At 36.4% G+C, this 25,210-nt stretch overlaps 1 protein-coding gene across 13 annotated transcripts in view; it reads right to left on the reverse strand.

The window, feature by feature from the left end:
- The window catches only part of SNAP91 (synaptosome associated protein 91), a 158,703-nt gene that overhangs the window by 99,787 nt on the left and 33,706 nt on the right, over window positions 1–25,210 (reverse strand). For all 13 annotated transcript variants that reach the window (XM_055113927.2, XM_057302559.2, XM_034962459.3 and 10 more), the window contains exons 3-7: window positions 14,577–14,719; window positions 11,480–11,555; window positions 10,633–10,735; window positions 8,131–8,224; window positions 5,878–5,989 (exon numbers count right to left, since the gene is read on the reverse strand). In XM_055113927.2, the coding sequence (XP_054969902.2) occupies window positions 5,878–5,989; window positions 8,131–8,224; window positions 10,633–10,735; window positions 11,480–11,555; window positions 14,577–14,719 (528 nt within the window). The remainder of the gene's footprint in view (window positions 1–5,877; window positions 5,990–8,130; window positions 8,225–10,632; window positions 10,736–11,479; window positions 11,556–14,576; window positions 14,720–25,210) is intronic.

The following is a 25,210-nucleotide window of genomic DNA, read 5'->3' on the forward strand; positions in this document are numbered from 1 at the left end:
CCAAATCTACCAGTAGATTCATCTATTTCTCCTTGCAGTTCTAGCAGTTTTTGCCACACATATTTGTTGATTGTCTGCTGTTAGGTGCATATGCATTAAGGACTATTGCATCTGTTTGAAAAAATTGACCCCTTTATCATCTGCCATGTCTGGAAATTAATATAACTACTCTTGCTTTATTTTGATTAGTGTTAGCATGGTGTATTTTTCTCCATCTCTCTATTCTTAATTTATGTGTGTCTTTATATTTAAAGTAGATTTCCTATAGACAACATATAGTTGGGTCTTGTTTTTAGATCTACTCTGGTAATCTCTGTCTTAATTGATGCATTTAGACTATTGAGGTTAAAGTTATTTTTGGTATAGCTGGATTAGTATCTACCATATTTGTTACTATTTTCTATTTATTGCCTTTGTTCTTTGTTCCTATTTTTGTCTTCCACTCTTTTCTACCCTTTGTGGTTTTAAATGAGCATTTTATAAGATTCCATTTTCTCTCCTTTCTTAGCATATCAATTACACTTCTTTTTTACTTTTTTAGTGGTTCCCATAGAGTTTGCTATGTACATTTACAACTAATCCAAGGCCACTTTCTTTTTTTTTTTTATTATACTTTAAGTTTTAGTGTACATGTGCACATTGTGCAGGTTAGTTACATATGTATACATGTGCCATGCTGGTGCGCTGCACCCACTAACTCGTCATCTAGCATTAGGTATATCTCCCAATGCTATCCCTCCCCCCTCCCCCCACTCCACCACAGTCCCCAGAGTGTGATATTCCCCTTCCTGTGTCCATGTGATCTCATTGTTCAATTCCCACCTATGAGTGAGAATATGCGGTGTTTGGTTTTTTGTTCTTGCGATAGTTTACTGAGAATGATGATTTCCAATTTCATCCATGTCCCTACAAAGGACGTGAACTCATCATTTTTTATGGCTGCATAGTATTCCATGGTGTATATGTGCCACATTTTCTTAATCCAGTCTATCATTGTTGGACATTTGGGTTGGTTCCAAGTCTTTGCTATTGTGAATAATGCCGCAATAAACATACGTGTGCATGTGTCTTTATAGCAGCATGATTTATAGTCATTTGGGTATATACCCAGTAATGGGATGGCTGGGTCAAATGGTATTTCTAGTTCTAGATCCCTGAGGAATCGCCACACTGACTTCCACAATGGTTGAACTAGTTTACAGTCCCACCAACAGTGTAAAAGTGTTCCTGTTTCTCCACATCCTCTCCAGCACCTGTTGTTTCCTGACTTTTTAATGATTGCCATTCTAACTGGTGTGAGATGGTATCTCATTGTGGTTTACGGAATCTCGCTGATTGCTAGCACAGCAGTCTGAGATCAAACTGCAAGGCGGCAGCGAGGCTTGGGGAGGGGCGCCCGCCATTGCCCAGGCTTGCTTAGGTAAACAAAGCAGCCAGGAAGCTCGAACTGGGTGGAGCCCACCACAGCTCAAGGAGGCCTGCCTGCCTCTGTAGGCTCCACCTCTGGGGGCAGGGCACAGACAAACAAAAAGACAGCAGTAACCAAGGCCACTTTCAAATAACACCATAATGCTTCATTGATAGTGTGAGTATCTTATAACAACAAAACATCTGAATTCCTCCCTACTATCCCTTGTATTACTGCTGTCATTCATTTCACCTATATATAAGCATATAGGTATATACTTTATAAATACATAAACATATATTATTGCTATCATTATTTTGAACAAACTGTTGTCTGTCAGATCAACTAAGAATAAGGGAAATAAAAGTTTTTATTTTACCTTCACTCACTCTTCTTTTGATATTCTTCCTTTCTTCATGTAGACCCAAGTTTATGACCCATATAATTTTCCTTCTCCCTACAGAACTTCTTTTAGCATTTTTTGCAAATGCAGATCTACTGGCAATAAATTCTTTCCAGTTGTGTTTGACTGAGAAAGTCTTTACTTCTCTTTCACTTTTAAAGGACTATTTCACAGGGTAAAGAATTCTAGGTTAAATGGGTTGTCTCAGCACTAAACATTTCACTCCATTCACTTCTTGTTTGCATGGTTTGTGAGGTGAAGTCATACATAATTCTTATTTTTGCTCCTCCACAGACAAAGTGTTTTCTCCCTCTGGCTTTTTCATGATTTATTTCTTCATCTTTGATTTTCAATAGTTTGAAAATTATATGCCTCAAGGTAGTTTCGGGGGCATTTCCTACTTGGTGTTCTCTGAGCTTCCTGGATATGTGGTTTGATGTCTGACATTAATTTGGGAAAATTCTCTGTCGTTATTATTTCAAATATTTTGTTCCTTTCTCTCTTTTCCTTCTGGTATTCCATTATACATATATGACACCTTTTGTTGCTGTCCCACAGTCTTATTCTGTTCTGATGTTTGTTTTGTTTTTAGTTGTTTGTGTTGTCCCACAGTCTTATTCTGTTCTGCCATTTTTGTTTTGTTTTTAGTCTTTGTTCTCTTTGCTTTGTAGTTTTGGAGGTTTCTATTGATGTATCTGTAAGCTTAAAGATTGTTTCCTCAGCCATGTCCTGTTTGCTAATAATCCCAAAGTGGTTTTGCCCTCTAGTACTTCATTTTAGTTCTTTTTTAGGATTTCCATCTCTCTGCTTACATTGCCTATCTGTTCTTGCATGCTGCCTATTTTATCCATTGGAGCCCTTAGCCTATTAATCATAATTGCTTTAAATCCCCAGTCTGATCATTCCTTCATCCCTGCCATGTCGGGTTCTGATGCTTGCTCTGTCTTTTTGAATGTTTTTCTGTCATTTAGTATGACTTGTAATTTTTTCTTGATAGCTGTACATGATGTACCAGGTAAAAGGAACTGCTGTAAATAGGTCTTTATTAATGTAGTGTTAAGGTGCAGAGAGGGGAAGTGTTCCATAGTCCTGTGTTTAGGTCTCACTTTTTAGTGAGTCTATGCCTCTGGACTGTGAACTTCACAAATGCTTCTTGGTTTTTCCTCTTGGACAAAATAGATGTAGTGGGCTAGAGTTGGGTATTTCTCTTGCCCCAGTCCAGTTAGGCTCTGATAAAATCTTAGCACATCAGGTAAAGCTCTGGTTAAGTAGTTGCTCCTTCTTAAGGACAAGAGTGCTCTGGCATATTTCAAAATGGTTCCTTTTCTCCTCCCCATCCTGGAAGCACAAAGAGATTTTTCCCTAATATTTACTATAGGAGCCTAGTTGAGCTCCTGGAGGTAAAACAAAAGTGTGGTGCTCTCTATGACTGGGTTCCCTTGGAGTTTTTCATTCTCAGACTTGGCCACACTGAGCATCCAACAATTCATTAATCACAGTTCAGATCTTCCTACTTCAACAGTAGTTCCTATGGCAGCTTCCACTTGTGAGTCTCTGTTCCAGTAATCCATGACTCCTTGTATTTGCCTGTCTCTCCAATCTTGGGGGCAGAGGTTTGCCCTGTGTCCTCCCCTCTCTTGTGGATCCCAGAAGAGCTGTTGATTTTTCAGTCTGTTCAGCTTTGTACTTATTTTTAGGACAGATTGGTGACTTCTAAGCTCCTTCTATGTGGAACTGGAAACCGGAAGTCAGATTTACCTACCCAGACTTTTCAAGGACACTGACTCTAAGCTCATTCTACTCCTTGGGGACCCAAAATGTCACTATATGTTTTAGCTATCTGAGTGGAGGCTTTATGGAGATTAAGTTACAAAAGGAAATTAGATCCAGTGAATGCACAAGACTATCTGTGGTTATATCCTCAGTTTTCTGAATGCATAGTTTGAGTAGATATACTTTAAAACTAGCAGAATCCACACTGTTTTTCTGATTTCTGCAAAGATACGGGGGTAGAAATTCCATCACATCCTCAGTATACTCACATATTTGTTTTATGAAAAGATGTATGTATTTGAGAGGTTAACAGTAGATTATAAACTTAATCAGATGATAACTGCTAATGTGCAGGTTTCCAGATATATCCTCATTTACCAGAAGAAAATCAATGTAGCTCCTGGTACCTCATAGGCAGCTACAGAACTAGGTAATGATTTATCTCTACCTCAATAAACAGAAACCATCAGAAGTAGTTTTCTGTCATCTAGCAGAGATGTCATTAAAGCCTCACTGTCTTATTTCAGGGATATCAACCTCTTTGGCTGTCATACTCCCATAGGATATCATTTTGATGACATAAGGCTGAATGTATTTAGTCGGCAAGAACTCACGGTATCTTAGCTGCCTTGATAAGTCACATGCATGTCAAAGTATGGGAGAATCCATGAAAATTCAGAGACCAGTCACCTCAATGAAGTTTCTAAGGGCCCCAAAGTCTGTGCATTTCAGAGAAATCCTTTCCGTGTAAAAGAGAAATTTTGTACCTTGCACTCTTTGTAACTAAAAAGAGGCAGAAGTCTGCTAAGCTGCTTTGGTGGCAACATAGAGGACATGTGTATGTGCTGCTCTAAGCAAAGCATCTGGTATAGTGTCACATATGAGTCAGGCTCAGATTAAGGGAAGACTCTGCAACTTCTCCAAACTGATGCCACGTGGGGCTCTGTTTCAGCAGATCTAAAGGTACTTAAAGTGTGTACAGCAGATTCAATTGCTGTAGAGTACCTCTGGTACATTCCAGTACAGGCCTCCAGTGCTTTGGAGTAGGGCTATGTCTTCTTCACACATTAGCTAATCTCCTTTGGAAAAAATGCTCTTGGTTTACTTTTACCTCAGTTTACCTTGGTTTATTTTTACCTACCTTTTACTTTTAGAGACTTAAATTTTGACCAAAGAACATCAAGTGATCATCAGACCTAAAGTGGGTGTTATCTAATGTACCAAATAATAAAGTTGAACAAGTGCAATCATACTCCATTATCAAAAGAAGTAGTCTATAAGAGATAAGCCTCAAGCAGGTTGTGAATAAGCAGGTAGACTGTATGAACAGATGGTTCATATTCCCAGTGCATCTACTCTTTTTCTTTCCCATTTCTCCCTCAAATTATACCCATGGACTCTGGGGGAGTTCCCTATCACCAGCTGACTGAGGAAGAAAACATTCAAATTTGGTTTAGAGATGGTTCCTCATGTTGGCACCACCTGGAAGTGAAAAGCTGAATAATATCCCCACAAAGGGATGGCCTTGACAAAGAAAGAAATCTTCACAGTGAGTCAAATTTACGGTAATATATCTATCTAATTTTCCACTTTATGGTAAAGGAAAAATGGTAAGAAACATTGAACTACACCAAATTATGTGTAGCAACTAACTGTTGGCCTGGATGATAAGGTACTTGAAAAAAATAAAACTGGAGGATTGGTGACAAGGAGTTCTGGAGAAAAGGTGATGGATGGACCTCTCATAATGGATAGACAGCATGAGACTATATTCATCCCATTTGAATAAAAACCAAAGGGCATATCCCACAAAAAGGCTCTTTCTAATCAGAGGGCTAAAAGAACTCTATAGGAAGTGGGCATATATCAGAAATGGAGGTTATGAATAGGCTAAACAGCATAGGCTTCCCATCGCCAAGGCTTATATGCCTATCATCACTGCTGAGTCCTCAGTTGGCCAACACCCTGGATCAACACTGAGCTTTCATCATAACACGATAGTCCAGGGACACCAGCCATCCACCAAGTAACAGGTTGAGGATTAATTCCTTTTACTAGGGTGGTTAGCAGCGATCTGTCTACACTATGATTAGCACCCAGTTACCCTAGATATGGATTTACCATCTCTGCCCATACCGTTCTGCCAGTACCACCATCTGTGGACTTACTCACTATCATGATATTCCACACAATATTGCCCGCCAAGAAGTGAGACAACAGACTCACCCCACAGAATTCATCAATCTTACTGTGTATCCCATCAGCCCAGACATGTTTCAGTTGTTCCACCTACCGAGTAAGTTAATAACACCATCATTGTAGCAAGCAAAAAGTTTGATAAGATCTTTGAAAAGAAGCATAAATGCTGCATTTATGACACCATTTGTTAGTTCATTTGGATGCACCTAGAAAAACAGAAAAATTTAATATTAGCGGTATATCATTAATTCTTAATTTTTCTTGAATCACATTAAAATGTCTCAAATGACTACTAAGAAATTCATGAATATTCTACGGACATTGGTAATTCATTTAGTAACCCTACCAATATCAAAAGATGGACTACATATGTTTTTGCTTCAATTTAAGTCAATGAAGTTAGTCTTATCAATTAAAAGACAGATATAGCATTATATATATATGTGTTTGTTTATATAGATTAATCCATAGATTATTCAAATTTAACTTTTGAAAATCTGGTGTTTTGTTACTTTTACTGTTATGTTACATTTCTTCCACTTCTCCTATCTAATAGTTTCTGTGAAAGGATTCAGGCTCCAGGGGCCTGCAATGACTCAGTGTGGAAGAACAGCATGGGGAATACCTTAGTCAGCTACCTCTAAAATAACTCTAGAGACTCATAACTGTTCACCCATTCCAAACTACTCTAATCATCAACACAAAGGCGCATAATTTCTCCCCACTCCTCAATCCTTTTCTTTTTCCCTTTATGACTTTCTCTTTTAAGACAGAACCCTTACTAAGGTCAAGGAAAGTAAAGAAAAATAAACGAATTAAAAAGAAAATAAAAGCTAAAAGGCAATTCGACAGATACTTAGTGAAGTCCTTATCATAAAATCTGTTAAAAAATAAGATGGCTTGCTGCTTTTATGAAATTTCACAGGAGTTAGGTGTTGTGATTAGCACCTAATTATAGACTAAACCATACAATCTTAACAGAGATGCTAAGTTACTAAAATTTGAGGAAAATCTTTGTTGTAGGCAACTACCAAAATACAAAAAGGCTGAACAATATGAGTTAATAATGTCTCTACATGTCAAAATATTTGACTTTCATGAATCAGATTTCAGATTTTTTTTTTTTTTGAGACAGAGTCTCACTCTGTCGTCTAGACTGGAGTGCAGTGGCATGATCTCAGCTCACTGCTACCTCTGCCTCCCAGGTTCAAGCGATCCTCCCACCTCAGCCTCCCGAGTAGCTAGGATTACAGGCATGCACCACCACACCTTGCTTTTTTTTTTTTTTTGGTATTTTTAGTAGAGACAGAGTTTCACCATGTTGGCCATGCTGGTCTCAAACTCCTGACCTTGTCAAGTGATCTGCCTGCTTTGGCCTCCCAAAGTTTGGGATTACAGGCATGAGCCATGCCCAGCCTCAAGATTCTTCAAAATTAATTTTTTTATTTTAAGATAACTCTAAATTTACATGCAGGTGTAAGAAGGAATACAGAAAGCTCCCATATACCATTTACCCAGTTTATCCTAATGGTAACATCCTATAAAACTATAGTACAATATCACAACCAGGATATTGACAATGAAACAATTCACTAATTTATCTAAGATTAAACACAATTCTTTGGTGGATAGTGTCATTTAAGCAATCTGCATAAAATGGTTTCTAGGCCAGGCGTGGTGGCTCATGCCTGTAATCCCAGAACTTTGGGAGGCCGAGGTGGGCGGATCATGAGGTAAGGAGATCGAGACCATCCTGGCTAGCATGGTGAGATGTCATCTCTACTGAAAATGCAGAAAACTGGCCGGTCATGGTGGCGGGCGCCTGCAGTCCCAGCTGCTCAGGAGGCTGAGGTAGGAGAATGGCGTGAACCCGGGAGGCAGAGCTTGTGAGTGGAGATCGCGCCACTGCACTCCAGCCTGGGTGACTGAGTGAGACTCCGTCTCAAAAAAATAAATAAATAAAATAAAATAAAATAAAATAAAATAAAATAAAAAATAAAAAAGATTTCTAACAGCAGGGCAAGTTATTTAGCTGCCTGAAGGCACATCTTGCAGATACTTCATCCTGTCAAGTACAATAGGAAGTCACTATCCTGCTCAGAACATGAAGTTCCAAGAATGTACCATTCATATTTTTCCATGACTTATGTAAACACCTGGTAAACTGCTTAGAAAAATCAGGGGAACCTAAATAATCTTTACCGAGCTTAACAGCCTGAACTAAGTATTCATCTAAATGAAGATCTACAGCTGCTTCCCCAGGAAATCTTTGGATTTACCTGTAGCCCATCTTCAAATGAAAGACAACATTGATTGTGTAAGAAACATTTTCTAGTGAGATACATACATCAAATTCAAGCAGTGCATCAATTTGTCCCTGTAGTATTGGCATACTCTTCAGCAGCTTTTCGGGAGCCATTGTCCTCATTACACCATCGGCCCTACAATTTTAAAAAAAAAGGTACAATTTCATTGGATATGGACAATTCAAGACCATATGCATTGTTCTAAGCTGTTCCCCCACACCACCCCATTTCCTTATTAATCCTGTGGGATCAATTTGAGGTATTACAAGGTTGTAGTCATTTCCCCCCTCTATCTATTATCTATTCTTATTCCTCCATTGCACAGGCAATGCTTGTTTGTTTTCTATGTTTACTGCCCTTAGGAAGAAAGCAATCGGGTCTGGATAAAAGAGGCAAGCTGAATTTATGAATGGATTTTTCTAAATCTATAATAAAGGTAATAGTGTTGAAAAGTATGTTTTCTTTTTTTTTTTTTTTTTTTTGAGACAGTCTCACTCTGTCACCCAAACTGGAGTGCAATGGCATGATCATAGCTCACTGTAATCTTGAACTCCCGGGCACAAGTGATTCTCCTGCCTCAGCCTCATGAGTAGCTGGAACTACAGGTGCATGCCACCACACCCGGTTAATTTTTAAAAAATTTGTTTTGGTAGGGATGGGAGTCTCACTATGTTGCCCAGGCTGGTCTTAAACTCCTGACCTCACAGAGTCCTCCCTCCATGATCTACCAAAGTGCTGAGACTATAGCCATGAGCCACTTTGCCCAATCAAAATATAAGCTTTCAAAAAAGCCAGTTTTTTTTTTCTTTTTTTTTGAGAAAGAGAAAACATGTCTTGGAAGTTTATAAAACCTGTATGACTTGGAGTACAAGGTTTATGCTATTAACCATCAAGGGAAGAAAAATGCATGCCGATAAGAACACTTTTCCCAAACAAAGGTAAGAGTTTAGCTACAGAAGATGAGACTGAAGGTTAATGCTGATGTCGGAGGGTGCACTGCACCTTGTCTCCACCTTCAGGTCTCTTAGGAAGCACTTGTATCCAGTGATGGTGATGGTTGAGGAGCAGCAGTATTGTAATAGCTGAAGAAAATACCCAGATGATGTGGACATGCTGATCATGGCAACTTTCAGGGTCTCTCCCAGACCAACAGTGGAGAAAGCAACCTGAAGTGTCCATATGTGTTCATACAGGGGTGCAGAAGTTTCTAGGAAGGCCATGGACCTACTGCAGAGGTCGCAATGCAGCTGGGAACATCAGCAATGGTTGCATGGTGCCATGTAAGAAGTTAGAGGAAGGCATATGAACTAGAATCATCTCTCGTGAGAAGAGGGTGAAGGAAAATACCTACTTTTATAAAGTATTCATCTACAATAAATTATTTTGAATAGGCAAGTTGATGTTTTTCACCACCATGGTAAAAAAAGTAGCCCAAAACTAAGGTCAGGTTAGCCATTGCAAAAATAAAGTTACATCTTTTTGTGTGGATTCTTGAGACTAAAATATTAAAGCTGCTATAGTACCTTGCCATTATTTCAAACGAGGAACAGATATAAGATATGCACAAATGTGTGGCTGAATGCCTCTGACTAGATTTATGCATCTATTTAGAGGGAAATAAATGGTAATTATAGATAAAATTCAAGTGTTTCTGTTTCAATGAGGTTCTCTTAATTGGTAGTATTAACAATTAGTTTGATTATGGTGTGTGTTTATGTATGTGTTTTCTAGAATGATACGTCTCTCAAAAACAGATCAAAGTTCAGATTCACCTCAATTAAAAAAAAACATTTATATAGCGATTGTCTATTTTCCATCTTTTTTTTTTTTTTTTGACACAGGGTCTTAGAGACAGGGTTGCCCAGGCTGGAGTGCAGTGGCATGAACATAGCTCACCGTAGCCTCAGTCTCCCAGGATCAAGCAATCCTCCTGCCTTAGCCTCCCAAGCAGCTGGGACTACAGGCACACACCACCACGCCTGACTAATTTGTTTAATTTTTAGTAGAGAGAAAGTCTGACTGCATTGCCCAGGCTGGTCTTTAACTCCTACGTTGCCCAGGCTGTTCTTTAACTCCTGAGCTCAAATGATCCTCCCAGTTTGGCCTCCCAAAGTACTGGGATTACAGGTATCACTGTGCCAGGCCAAATAGCTATTGTCATCTATAGCCACTATACTTTTAAGTGAATCTTGTCTTAATTCCCTCCTTCTTAAATTATTTAAAGGTATATACATGTTTAAAAATTTTGAGTTTTTTACAAATAAAATGTTATATAATTTGTCCTGGGATTAGAGAGAAGAAAAAAATTTTATAGCATATAAACTGAGAAGCAAATCAGATTTTTCTGCATGAAGATATAAACAAAATAATGCATATTGCAACTTCAAGGCTAACTTCTACAATATTATTGAGTTCCTTTTTTTAGGTTATTGTAAACTGGGCCTTCAAGAAAATTAGCTGGCATTTAAGCTTAGTTAAAATAAATCAAGTATGCCTCAAGGGCTTATTCTCCTCTAATAAATATAAGAAAGACAAAAACATACCCTTTCTTCACCCTGGCAAAATCAAAGGCCATCTGTCTGTAAGAAAAAGCCTTTTCATTCAAATATCTACTATAGCGCCTTATGAAGGTAGACATATCATAACCTGGGAGAGTGGAAAGAAGAAATAAAACTAATTAATAAAATACCTTCAACTGTGCTTTGCATAGTACTATTTTTTTTTAACTCTCTAAATGGTGATAGTCCTAGGATAGGGTCAATAACTGTATCAGATAGATCTCATTTAAAATCCTGCTTCTAGGCAAAAATACTTTTGCCATGAGGCATTCCAGGATTCTTCAATTACTTATTCCACCATTCTAGTACAGAATATGTTTTTAAATTTTCCTTGAACTTTTGTTCATTTTTCAAATAATAGCGAGTTTCAGACTTAATTCATGCAGCCATCTGATAATGTTCCATTTGCTTGATGTGCTTGCTTTACACACAACAGATAAACAGTGAATATGATAAATGAACAAATGAATGCAGTTCAAACCCTATTAATCCACACAAAACATTTCTTTAAGACTCGAATCACTTTTTTTAATTGAGAAGACATCTTTAATTTCACTGTCTCCTGTACCTTCATAAAAAACAACTGTGGGTCTAGCACACCCACTGTTACTTTTTAAGGTAAACATGTGGTAAAAATGCCCAAAATAAACTTAATATATATTTTATATGCTGAGTTGTCTATAATTAAATATTTTAAAGCTATATTTAAATATAATTATTTTTACATTCTTAAATATTCAATGAAGCTATCAGTTGCAATGATTTTGGATTAATAGCCTCACTTCAAAAATCAAAGCATTGGCAAAAAATTATAAAATACAAATATTCTCACCATGGGATCCACTTTTGTCCAAAAAATTGCTGAGATTGAATAGTGTATTTCTAGAAGCCAAATATTGAATAAATCTCTGAAAAAAAAATTAGAATTAAACACACATTTTAAAATCATACTTTTAAACAATTTCTGATACTAAAGCGATTTTTTTTTTTAACAAATTCTCATTGTGATCTCTTTTACTCAGTTATAAAGTTTCCTAGAATGCTGAATTTCTCTGAGGGGAAAAAAAGCTTTGTGAATTAGAATTAAATTGTATGATCTTTCATTTCTGCACATAATGGAAATACTACAATTTATTAGGATTCAGTAGGCATCCTACATAAAATTGGTAATTTTAATTTTATCAGTATTTTCCAAAATAAATATCTTACGAATGCAATTTTCACTCAAAGATTCAAAGGAATCTTTCCTATGGGAAAAATAATTTTATTGTTCCTTCTCCTAACATTTTTGCTTAAAAATAGGTTTACATGGTATATCCATTTTTTGAACCTATAATTTTAACACAGGCATATCTCATTTTATTGAGCTTCTTTTTTATTGCACTTTTTGCAAATTGAAGATTTGTGGCAACTCAGGGATGAGCCAGTCTATCAGTGCTCACTTTGTGTCACATTTTGGTAATTCTCACAATAGTTCAAACTTTTTCATTATTATTATATCTGTTTTGGTGATCTGTCATCAGTGATCTTTGATGTTACTAATGTAATTGTTTTGAGCTGCCATGAACTGTGCCCATAAATGATGGCAAACTTAATCAGTAAATGTTGCGTATGTTCTGACTGCACCACTGCTGGTTGTTCCCCTGACTTTCTCCCTCTCCTCAGGCCTCCTTATTCCCTGAGACACAAAAATATTGCAATTAAGCCAACTAATAACAACCCTACAATGACCTCTAGATATTCAAATGAAAGGAAGAGTCACACATCTCTCACTTTAAGTCAAGAGCTAGAAGTGATTAAGCTTAATGAGAGTGGCATGTCGAAAGCTGAGAAAGGCCAAAAGCTAGCTCTCTTGTGCCAGTTAGCCAAGTTGTAAATATAAAGGAAAAGTCTTGAAGAAAATTGAAAGTGCTACTTTAATGAACACACAAATGATAAGAAAGTGAAATAGCTTTCTTGCTGATATGGAGAATGTTTGAGTGGTCTGGATAAAAGATCAAACCAGCTACAACATTCCCTCAAGCCAAAGCCTAATTCAGAGCAAGGCCTCAACTTTTTTTCAATTCTAGGAGGGCTGAGAGAGGTGAGGAAACTGCAGAATAAAAGTTTGATGCTAGCAGAGGTTAGTTCATGAGGTTTAAGGAAAGAAGCCATCTCCACAATATAAAAGTACAAGGTGAAGCAGGAAGTGCTGATGAAGAAGCTGCAGCAAGTTATCCAGAAGATCTAGCTGAGATAATTCATGAAGGTGGCTACACGAAACAGATTTTCAATGTAGATAAAGCAGCCTTCAATTGGAAGAAGATGCCATCTAGAACTTTCTTACCTAGAAAGGAGAATACAGTACCTGACTTCAAAACTTCAAAGGACAGCCTGACTCTCTTGTTAGGGGCTAATGCAGCTGATGACATGAAGTGAAAGTCAATGCTCATTTACCATTCTGAAAATCTAGGGCCCTTAAGAATTACACTAAACCTACTCTGCCTGTGCTCTATAAATGGAACAACAAAGCCCGGATGATAGCACATCTGTTTATGGTATGGTTTATTGAATATTTGAAGCCCACTGTTGAGACTTACTGCTCAGAAAAAAAGATTCCTTTCAAAATATTACTGCTCATTGACATGCACCTTGTCACCATAAGAGCTCTGATGGAGATGCACAAAGAGATGCACGTTGTTTTCATGACTGCTAACACAACATTCATTGTGCAGCCCATGGATCAAGGAGTAATTTTTACTTTCAAGTCTTGTTATTTAAGAAATACATTTTGTAAGGCTATAGCTACCACAGATAGTGATTCCTCTGATGGATGTGGGCAAAGTAAATTGAAAACCTTCTAGAAAAGATTGACCATTCTAGATGCCATTAAAAACATTTGTGATTCATGGGAGGACATACAGATACCAACATTAGCAGGAATCTGGAAGAAGAGCATTTCAGCCCCTATGGATGACTTTGAGGGATTCAAGACCCTGAAAGTAGAGGAAGTAACTGCAGATGTGTGGGAAAATAGCAAGGGAACTAGAATTGGACATGGAGCCTGAAGATGGGACTGAATTGCTATAATCTCATGATAAAATTTGAATGGATGAGGAGTTGCTTCTTATGGACGAGAAAGAAAGTAGTTTCTTGAGATAAAATCTACTTCTGGTAAAGATATTGTGAACATTGTTGAAATAACAACAAAGGGTATAGAAATTACATAAACAGCTGATAAAGCAATAGCAAGGTTTGAGAGGATTGACTCCAATTTTCAAAGAAGTTCTGCTGTAGATAAAATGCTGTCAAAGAGCATTGAATGCTACAGAGAAATCTTTTGTAAAAGGAAGAGTCAATTGATGTGGCAAACTTCACTGTTGTCTTATTTTAAGAGACTTCTGCAGTTACTTCAACCTTCAGCAACCACCATCCTAATCAGTCAGCAGCCATCAATATCAGGGCAAGACCTTCTACCAGCAAAGATTACAACTCACTGAAGACTCAGATGATCATTTGATAATCATTTTTTAGCAATAAAGGATTTTTAAATTAAGATATGTACTTTTTTAAGACATAATACTATTGCACACTTAATAGAGTACAGTATAAATGTAAATGTAACTTTTACATGCACTGGGAAACCAAAACATTTGTGTGACTCGCTTATTGCAATATTAGCTTTTTTTTGCAGTGGTCTGGAATCAAACCTGCAATATCTCTGAGGTGTACCTATTCCTCATATCTCTAAGACAATGTCTAACTTAAAGTTTATTTTTTGTTAACTAGCTAAGGAGAAGATTAAACTTGTATTCTAGATGATCCGGAACTGTGTATTTCCTTTTCTTTTTCTCCTAATTAGTGAAAATTCAAAGAGCCTTAAATCATCACCATGCTCTTCCTAAAAGCCTCCTTCCTCCATCAAAAAAAGAAAAGTTTACTCAGTTTACCTCATTTCCATGCACCATGAGATGATGTGTTGTCACTAAAGCCTTAAACACAACCACCCAGCTACTGTTTGTTGCCCGCTCAAAGAGAGTGTCGGCCATCTGAGGAATATTAACATTGGTCTCGTTGGTAGCCTGGATCAAATCTATGAAAAAGAAGATATTAATCAATGATATTAACAATTACATACAAAAATTCATTTCAAACTTGGAACATATAAACCTGTTTACTAATATATGACCTTAAAAGTACTTTGATAATAGCTGATAACAAAATTTAAAAAATTAAACTGTAATATTTTACCCATGGACATGTACATATATTATTTACCCAATATATTTATTCTTGAGTATATTTTGCTACTTAATTTTCTTCTGTACTCTCTTCTGAATTTACCTGTTTGCTGGTACTTATGCCATTTTTAAAATTATAAACTCCAGGAAGGCTAAGCCTCATGTATTTAATCTTCTTTGTTACTGCTATAAGCACAATGTCTCAAATGTGGGCACTTATTCTATATGCCATTTGAAGGCAATAACATAAATGTACTCTTCAAACTTAACAGCTAAAAGCATATCTCATTTGCATTTGAACTTTGAAAGGTGCTAGTAAATACACTTATCACATGACTGGTAGGATGAGGTCAAATATTAAAAGAGAAAAGAATTCTATACACATGTAAGCTTTTGTAGAACAACATGCATGCATTAAATTACTATAATTTGACCTGAGTTTGTAAGAGAGTAAACCTATATAATACATTCACTGTTCACATCTATTAGTATGAGTCCAGGTGTATTTTTTAAAAAAATTATCTACTGGCCAACAGGGAGTGCCCAGCATTCAGAAAAGCAGTTAATGCTGTCAAAGAGTCAGCTGGGACAACCAAAGATCATGTGCTAAGGAACAGAAGCTAAGCCACAGCGGGACAGTACAGACTTAAGTACTTCCAACAGTACAGGATGACCTCTTCAGGACAGCAGACACTGCATGACTTCTGTTACAGTCCACACTTATCTTGCAGAGACCTGCATGTGATACCCAGTTCCTAGGCAATCCCATGCAACAAACATGCACTTGCAACAAACATGCACGTGTATTCTTCTTACTCCAAATCCACACTCAGTAATCATTAAACTATACATTTTATGCATTGCATTTCTCTTCACAATAAATGTTTTTAAAAATTGATATTCTATCACTGAAAAATATCTAAACTCCTTAGACTAAAGGATATCAATAACTGTTCGGAATTATAAGTGGATCAAGGCAGGCTTATTTCTTAATTTATACTGAGTTTAAATTTCTGTCATCATCCCCTTCCCATCAACACCCTTCTCTCAATATTTTCCTTTATTGGACTTTTACTCATCCTTCAGGAAATCTTTCCTGGCCCCTTTCAAATGCAGTCCCATGTGGCCTTCCTGTGCTTTAAAACGTGAGGCACTTTGTTCCTGCTGGGTGTTCAGAATAGATGTATATTTGTCATAATTTCTACCATATCACAGCTCCTTAAAAGCAGTAATGTCTGTTTCACATACAACACTTTGCAGAGCACTGTGTACAATATTTATTGAGCAAAATGTATAAAAGACATACTTTAGCTAAAATAATCAAATGAGTCAACATTTGGAAGGTGTAAATAACTCAGTGAACCAATATTTTCCAAATGACTAGCGCGTAACATTACAAAATAACCCATGGGTAAAAAAATGCATTCAAAGTACGGTATAGACCAATGCATTTAAACGTAACAGAAGATAAAAAGTTCACTGATACAGTTTCAGAGTCAAGGTTGCAATTTAAACTTAAGAAACTACAACTTGGAGAATTGTAGTGTAGTATCAAAGAATATTCACAATTTTCTGAAAAGGTTATTAAAACAGTTCTCATTTTTCTAACTGAATATCTTTATGAGGCCAGATTTTCTTCACACACTCTAACTAAAATAATATATGCAAACAGGTTGATTACAGAAACAGATATAAATGCTGGTCTTTTATTGAGCAAGAAATTAAAAAGATTTATAAAAATGTAAAATGATAATACTCTTTTCACTGCTTTTTTTTGAAAACTATCATTTCCCCTAAAAGTATTATTTGTATTAACATGTTTATATGTAACATGTTAACAGATTTATTATTGTTATTTAAAAGTGAATTTTAAAAAACTGTTCCAGTTGTAATTTTTATTTTGATTTTTATGTATTTTTTATTATACTTTAAGTTCTAGGGTACATGTGTACAACGTGCAGGTTTGTTACATACGTATATATGTGGCATGTTGGTGTGCTGCACCCATTAACTCGTCATTTACATTAGGTATATGCATGGGCAAGGACTTCATGTCTAAAACAACAAAAGCAATGGCAACAAAAGCCAAAATTGACAAATGGGATCTAATTAAACTAAAGAGCTTCTGCACAGCAAAAGAAACTACCATCAGAGTGGACAGGCAACCTACAGAATGGGAGAAAATTTTTGCAATCTACTCATCTGACAAAGGGCTAATATCCAGAATCTACAAAGAACTCAAACAAATTTACAAGAAAAAAACAAACAACCCCATCAACAAGTGGGCAAAGGATATGAACAGACACTTCTCAAAAGAAGACATTTATGCAGCCAACAGACACATGAAAAAATGCTCATCATTACTGGCCATCAGAGAAATGCAAATCAAAAGCAAATGAGATACCATCTCACACCAGTTAGAATGGTGATCATTAAAAAGTCAGGAAACAACAGGTGCTGGAGAGGATGTGGAGAAATAGGAACACTTTTACACTGTTGGTGGGACTGTAAACTAGTTCAACCATTGTGGAAGACAGTGTGGCAATTTCTCAAGGATCTGGAACTAGAAATACCATTTGACCCAGCCATCCCATTACTGGGTATATACCCAAAGGATTATAAATAATGCTGCTATAAAGACACATGCATACGTATGTTTATTGCAGCACTATTCACAATAGCAAAGACTTGGAACCAACCTGAATGTCCATCAGTGATAGACTGGATTAAGAAAATGTGGCACATATACACCATGGAATACTATGCAGCCATAAAAAATGATGAGTTCATGTCCTTTGTAGGGACATGGATGAAGCTGGAAACCATCATTCTCAGCAAACTATCACAAGAACAAAAAACCAAACACCGCATGTTCTCACTCATAGTGGGAATTGAACAATAAGAACACTTGGACACAGGAAGGGGAACATCACACACTGGGGCCTGTTGTGGTATAGGGAAAGGGGGAGGGATAGCATTAGGAGATGTACCTAATGTAAGTGACAAGTAATTTTTAATATAGTAAATATCTCACATACACAAAAGCTTTTTCAGTTCCTTAGTAATTTAAGAGTACAAAAGAGTCTTGAGACCAGTTTGAGAGCAACTATTCTTCATCTATAGACACTCCTTGACTTATTGTGGGTAACATCTTATACACCCACTGTGAGTTGAAAATATTATTAAGTTGAAAATGCACTTAACACACCGATCCTACAGGACATCATAGCTTAGCTTAGCCTACCTTAAATGTACTGAGAACACTGACATTAGCCTATAGTTGGGCAAAGTCATCAAACACAAAGCCTATTTTATAATAAAGTGTTGAATATGTCATGTAATTTATTGAATACTGTACTGAACGTGAAAAACAGAATTGTTTCACACCACTGTAAAGTTGAAAACTCAAAGGTCGAACCATCATAGGTCATGGCCATCTGTATACCTAGAAAGAGAATTGCTAGGTTGTAGGGTATGCACATACTTAACTTTAAAGTGTTTTTCCATAGTCATTGTTCCAAATGCTCTCATAAGTAGTTATTACATAAGTTTCTACTGCTCTACTCTCTCACCAAAAAGATAATTTTCATTTAAAGAATTTAAAAAATAAAGTATAGATATAAACACACAGAAAAATTCTTAAAAATTGTGAGATCTAAATGCTATGTATAGGTCATGTATCAGTTTCTTAGAATTCTAAGTTTTATTTGAACTTGGGAAGATATATCTGGTATCTTTTTGGTAGTTTATGAAACAGCTTTATTGAAGTATAGTTGACATTAGAATTGCACATATGTAAAGTGTACTATTTGATAAGTTTTGACAAACCTATACACTCATAAAACCATCACCAAAAATAAGATAATGAACATATCCATCACCTCCAACAGTTTCCCCATACCCTTTAAAAATTCCTCTTTCTCTTCTCCTGCTGTCCCTTAGCAACCACCAATTTGCTTTCAGTCAATATAAATTAGTTTGCATATTCTAAATTTTATGTGAAGGGAATAAAACTTTTTTCTTGAGAGGGAATGTCTGGATTCTTTCAGTTAGCTAATTACTTTGAGATTTATCCATGTTATTGAATGTATCAATAATTCATTCCTTTTTATTGTAGAGGTGTATTCAATTATATGAACGTACAAAAATTATTTATTCATTCACCTGTTGATGAACAATTAAGGGTGATTCCAGTTTTTGGTGATTAAAAATAAAGCTGCTATGAACATTTACATATATCTATTTATACGGACATATGCCTTCATTTCTCTTGGGTAATTTTCTAGAAGTAGAATAGTTGAGTCATTTTTAAGTAAACATTTAATTTTAGGGAACTGCTTTCAGAAAGCTGTTTTTCAAACTACCAAAAAGACACCAGATATATCTTCCCAAGTTCAAACATTTAATTTTAGGAAACTACTTTCTTGCCTGATGGCATTTCCACCATGTTACATTACCACCAGCAGTGTATGAGCATTCTAGTTGCTCTACATCTCTGCTAAGACTTGATATGGTCCTTTTTTTTTTTTTTCTATTATAACAGGTATGTTGTGATATCTCTCGGTGGTTTTTCTTTGCATTTCCCTAACGACTATAATGGTGTTAAACATTTATGTCACGAGCTTTTCATTTGTTTATTTGCCATTGGTATACATTCTTTTCCTATTTTTATTGGATTATTTTATTATTGAGTTATTCTGGATCAAGTCCTCTATCATACATGTGACTTGCAAATATTTCCTCTAAGTCTATGGCTTCTCTTTTCATTTTCTTAACAGTGTCTTTGAAAGAACAGAAATTTTTAATTATGATGAAGTCCTATTTATGGAGGTTTTCTTTTAAGAAATCTTTGCTTAATCCAAGGTCACAAAGATTTTCTACGTTTCTTCTACACATTTTATAGTTTTAGGGTTGTACGTACACTTAGGTCAATAATACATTGTTAGTTTTTATAAATGGCATGAGGTATGGATGTTTCATTTTTCTGCATATGGATATCAAATTTTTCCAACGCCATTTGCTGAAAAAAACTATTCTTTCTCCACTGAATTGCCTTTGCATCTTTGTCAAAAATAAATGGACCACAAATCTTTGAGTCTCTTTTAGGACTCTTTATTCTGTTCTGTTGATCTATTTGTCTGTCTTTATACCAATACCACACTATCCTGATTACTATAAATTTATCATAATTCATAAAATCAGATAGTGTTAGCCCTTCAAGTTTATTATATTTTGTTCAAAATGGTTTGTGGCTCTTTTAGGTCCTTTGTATTTCCGTATGAGTTTTAGACTGAGCTTATCAACTTTAACAACAACAAAAAAGGCTTCTGGGATTTTGAATGGGATTATGTTGACCCTATAGATCAATTTGGGGTAAACTGGCATCTTAACAATATTGAGTTTTACAATCCATGTACATGGTCTGTCTATTTATTTTGGTCTTTAATTTCTCTCAGCAATGTTTTGTTCTTTTCAGTACATTAGTCTTACACATATTTTGCCAGATGCATTCCTAATGTTTTATACTCTTCAAGATATGGGGATATTTATTTTTCATTTCAGCATCCAAATGTTCTTGCCAATATTGAGAAATATAAATGATTTCTGTATCTTGATCTTGTATTCTGAAACTCTGCTAAACTTCATTATCAGTTCTTTTTGGTAGAATCCATCACATTTTCTGCATGTATGATCATGTCACTTGTGATAAATTCAGTTTTACTTTGCCTGGTGTTCAATATACTGACAACACTTATTTAATATGCTTTTGTCCAGTGTTTTGGTTGTCTCAGGCATGAGTGAAAATAAAGACAATCTCACTCTGCTACTTGTTACCCCATCTTGCCACAAAGTATCAGTCTCTCTTTTTGGTAGTTTGAAGCAATAGAAAATTAATCTTAAATTAATTAAATCTCTCTAAGGTGAGATTTTCATAAACAAGAGAATGAAGGAAATAGGTATAAGTAAAAAGACAACTTTAACTTTCAGGAGATATAAGTAATTGTTCACTAAAACAAGAAAATAGCAACAAATATAAATAGTTCTCAAATTTGTGGTCACCTACTTCTTTTCCCACTACTATATGAGATTGTCAATCACTTAAATCCTAGGAAAAGACAGCTGTGTATGACAGGGCCCTTGTTATCTGTTGCTTGGACTGCTCTATAAACTCTTCTCTGAGTCATCTCCAGCACAACTAGATACTTTTGTGAAAAATTAATTACCCATGTGTGCCCTTCTGATCATAGCTGTCACTTGCTCAAAACCCCCTGGGGCCTACTGCTGTCCATTTAATAAAATATAAATGTCTGAAGTATGTACTTTATACCTTATATTTTGAGTATACGGCCTCTCATCAGAAGACTCAGCTACCTTACTAATCTTTTCTCTGCTACAAATTGTGCCAACAAAATTATGATACCTTTACATGCTATTCTCATTGCCTAGAACGTCTCTGCCTTCACCCTATAGAGAGCTCATCTCTCAAGATCAATCTCAAATACAATATTCTCCATGAAGTCTTTTCTGATATTACCTTCAAATAGAAGAGAGGCTTTGATTTTCTCTTCCTTGCAAGTAAGGCAAAGGACATGGGACTGGGGGCAAGAGGCCTAGTTCACAATCTCACTCTGCGACTTATGGACAAGTTAATTTGACCACTCTGCAGCTCCATTTTTTTTTCGCCTAGAAATAAGGATAATATTAACTATTTTATGTGATGAACACTGTCATTTGTGGTAATTATCACCCTATATGACTCTACTGTAGTCCTTATTACACAGAATTATCATTGTTAGTCTACATAGGTCTCTCCCCGACTGGAGCTCAAGGTCTAACAGGTAATAAGGGGGCCATATCTGTATTTATGGATCCCTAGTACCTACCACAGGTCTTCATGTATAAAAGACACTTAGTAAATGAAAGATGGCTGTAACTGGCTTGTCATATGCCTGAATCTAAAATACTTTCATACTAAAATTAATAGTAGATATTATAGGCCAATTCTTTCAATAACTCTTACTAGACATAAGTGAATCAACAAATTAGAAAGAGTTACTTTCTATTTCATTGTTATGTATACTTTTATCAGCAGCCTAATTTAGGAAAGTATCCTCTATTCCATTTTAAAATCTCTCCCTAAGTTTAATTATATGACTCTGTAAAACCCCACTAGTACAGCAATTTTCCTTTGCACAAATGTCAGAAAGGGGAATAAAAATTGGTCATTCTTTTATTTTATAATCATCATGTAAACTTGAGCTTCCACAAAGAGAAATGAGAAACTATAGACCAAAGTCCAAGGTCACACTAAAATGCAGTTTTAAAATATTCCTGTCACATAATAATAGCTCAGAATATTTGCCACATGGACAAGCTTATATATATATGCAAGATTATTCATTGTAATTCTTTTAAATTTACATCTCATTCCTTCCTTCTTCCCTTTCTGTTATGGACTGAATATTTGTGTCCCCTCAGCCAAATTAATATGTTGAAATCTACCCCCAATGTAATGGTATTAGGAGAGGAAGACTGTGGGAGATGATTATGTCATGAGAGTAGAGGCCTCATGAATGGGATTAGTATCTTATAAGAGAGTCCCCAGAGAGCATACTAGTTCTTTCCACCATGCAAGGGCACAATGAGAAGTCAGCAGTGTGCAGTACAGAAGAGACCCCTCACCAAAACCTGACTATGCTGGACTTCCTATCTCCAGAACTGTGAGAACCAAATTTCTGTTGTTTATAGGCATCTAGTCTATGATGTTTTGGTAGCCCCTGCAAACTAATATCCATTGTACCTCCCTCGCTTCCTTGATCCCTCCCTTCTAGTTAACAACAATCAAAGAGTTCAAACTTGCAAACATTTGTAAACAGAAATAAATTGTTGCTATCCGGACAATACGAAAAAGTGATACAGATGATTCAGACGTTTTTCTTCTTGGGTTCAGCACAAATGACAGACATTAACATTGCCTCACCAACAGCTATTCCTTCCCTCTTCTTTGCCAGCAGAATCCTGCCCCCATCCCGTCTCTGCCCATCAGAAAGGCCAAAATGCCAGACAGGTGCAATCCAGGCTTCCCTTGTAGCTAGATATGTAAGCAGCAGTCTGCTGAGGTCACTTGGGAAGACTTTTTCTTTCATAATAAACAGTTGTTATTAATATAATAAACAGAATGGAAACATGTCTCTTCTCCATCAAGAATGTAGTTGTGTATGCATGTGATGTCATGGCCATCTCAACAGGAGGACAGACTTCATCTATAAGTTGAAGATAACAGATGGGAGTTATAGAAAGCACCTGGGTCTGAATCATGTTTTTTGTTTGTTTGTTTGTTTGTTTTGTTTTGTTTTTAACTGAAAATCAAACCCTGGAAGTACCCTTGCTGGGAACTTCTTGTTAAGAAAGACAGTAGGCCAGTTGTGGTGGCTCACGCCTATAATCCCAGCACTTTGCGAGGCCGAGGCAGGCGGATCACTTGAGGTCGGGAGTTTGAAACCTGACCTCAGCCTGGCCAACCTGGTGAAACCCTGTCTCTACTAAAAATACAAAAAAGTTAGCCAGGCACAGTGGTGGGCACCTGTAATCCCAGCTACTTGGGAGGCTGAGGCAGGAGAATCGCTTGAACCAGGGAGGCAGAGGTTGCTGTGAGTGGAGATAGTGCCACTGCACTCCAGCCCGGGCGACAGAGCAAGATTCCATCTCAAAAAAAAAAAGAAAGATAATAAATAATTTTATTGTTTTGTCCTTAGTTGGGGTATTCTGTTACTTGCAACCAAATGCATGCTAAGTAATACAAGCTACAACAAAACACCAAAGAAAAGGAACCAGACCTATGGCCTCTCAAGTATCTTCCAGCTCTAAGTTTCTCTGAGTATCTTACTGCTCCTCAAAATCTCAAGGCTTCTATGCTTTCAAAGAATGTTCAAAATTCTAGTAGTGTCTTCCTGTGGGATAAGAGCCCTTTCTAAGTTCAGTTTCAGGTGAGTTGGTTACAGATATTTAATGGGTTATATTTTGGAAAGGAGAAAGGGGCTATCTTTTTCCCATGCGGAATGAAGACCTAACAATGTGAAACAATTTTATAAAATATAAATTATGCATATAGAAGTTCTGAGGTAACATGGGAAAGACAGGGAAATCATCAGAACAGGAATCTAAAGAGGATATTGGACATTTCATGCACTTCCCAGAAGAAGGGAGGCTAAGGAGAGGTATTGGGTGAACTGTGCAAGTCTAGGCGAGACTGAGCTAGAGGGGCTCTCCACTGTCAAATGAAACGTCCTACTGATGGTTTAGGTGGGAGGGATACCTGAAGGGGAGGTGCTGAGAACGGCATAAATGAGAATAAAGGAGGGGAAAACAAGAATAAGAAGTGATAACCTTTAATTGCTAACTGTAGACAATGGATGAATAGGGCAAGTAAGAAAAGAATAGACACCCTCTAAGCTTATAGAGATAAAGGGGAGCAGCTTATAAATATGCCTAATACAATAAATTTTATTTGTAGAATTTAACAACAGATATCCTTCCTCAAATAAATGCTTTAAATAGAAAGATAATGTGAGCTTTAAAATACATTATTTACTTTAGTTGATACAGCTGAATAAATACTTGTATTTTTATATTAACATGTGAACTTCAATGTAACATTATTTACTTTAGTTGATATACCTGAATAAATACTTGTATTTCTTCATTAACATGTGAACTTTAATGTAATCTAGTTTCTAAACTATTTCAGTAACTTCTTTCATTTTGAAGAAAATATATATACTTTGTAATTTTTTATAGTCCTCTGTGGAAATATATGCTAGAAAAATTCTCTTAAACTATTTGTTCCCCAGTAGGATTTTGGCAGATTCAAAATTAGGAAATGCAGCATATATCACAGTTATTGAGTTAAGATTTTGGAGCCAGAGGAGACCTAGTTCAATTACCTTATATTATTTAATACTGTGTGAACTTGAGCAAAGTTGCCTCTCTTAACCTCCATTTCTTTATTACCGTAAAGGAGATAATAATAGCACCTACCTGACAGCTGTTTTACTAAACTAGGTAATGCAAGCAAAGTATATAGCACAGAGCCTGATACACCTGAAGGAACACACACACACACACACACACACACACACAAACACACACACAGAGTTATAATTAGATTCACCCTTTGGCTGCCAATGTCAAAAAAGATTTGGCCATGGCAGGAAGATTGCTTGAGGCCAGGAGTTCGAGACCAGACTGGGCAAAATGGCTAGATATCATCATCTCTACAAAAAGTCCTAGCTGCTGGGAGGCTGAGGTGGGAAGATCACTTGAGCCCAGTAATTCAAGGTTAC

This window comes from Pan paniscus, chromosome 5 (genome assembly GCF_029289425.2).
Source record: "Pan paniscus chromosome 5, NHGRI_mPanPan1-v2.0_pri, whole genome shotgun sequence".
Classification (NCBI taxonomy): Eukaryota; Metazoa; Chordata; class Mammalia; order Primates; family Hominidae; genus Pan; species Pan paniscus.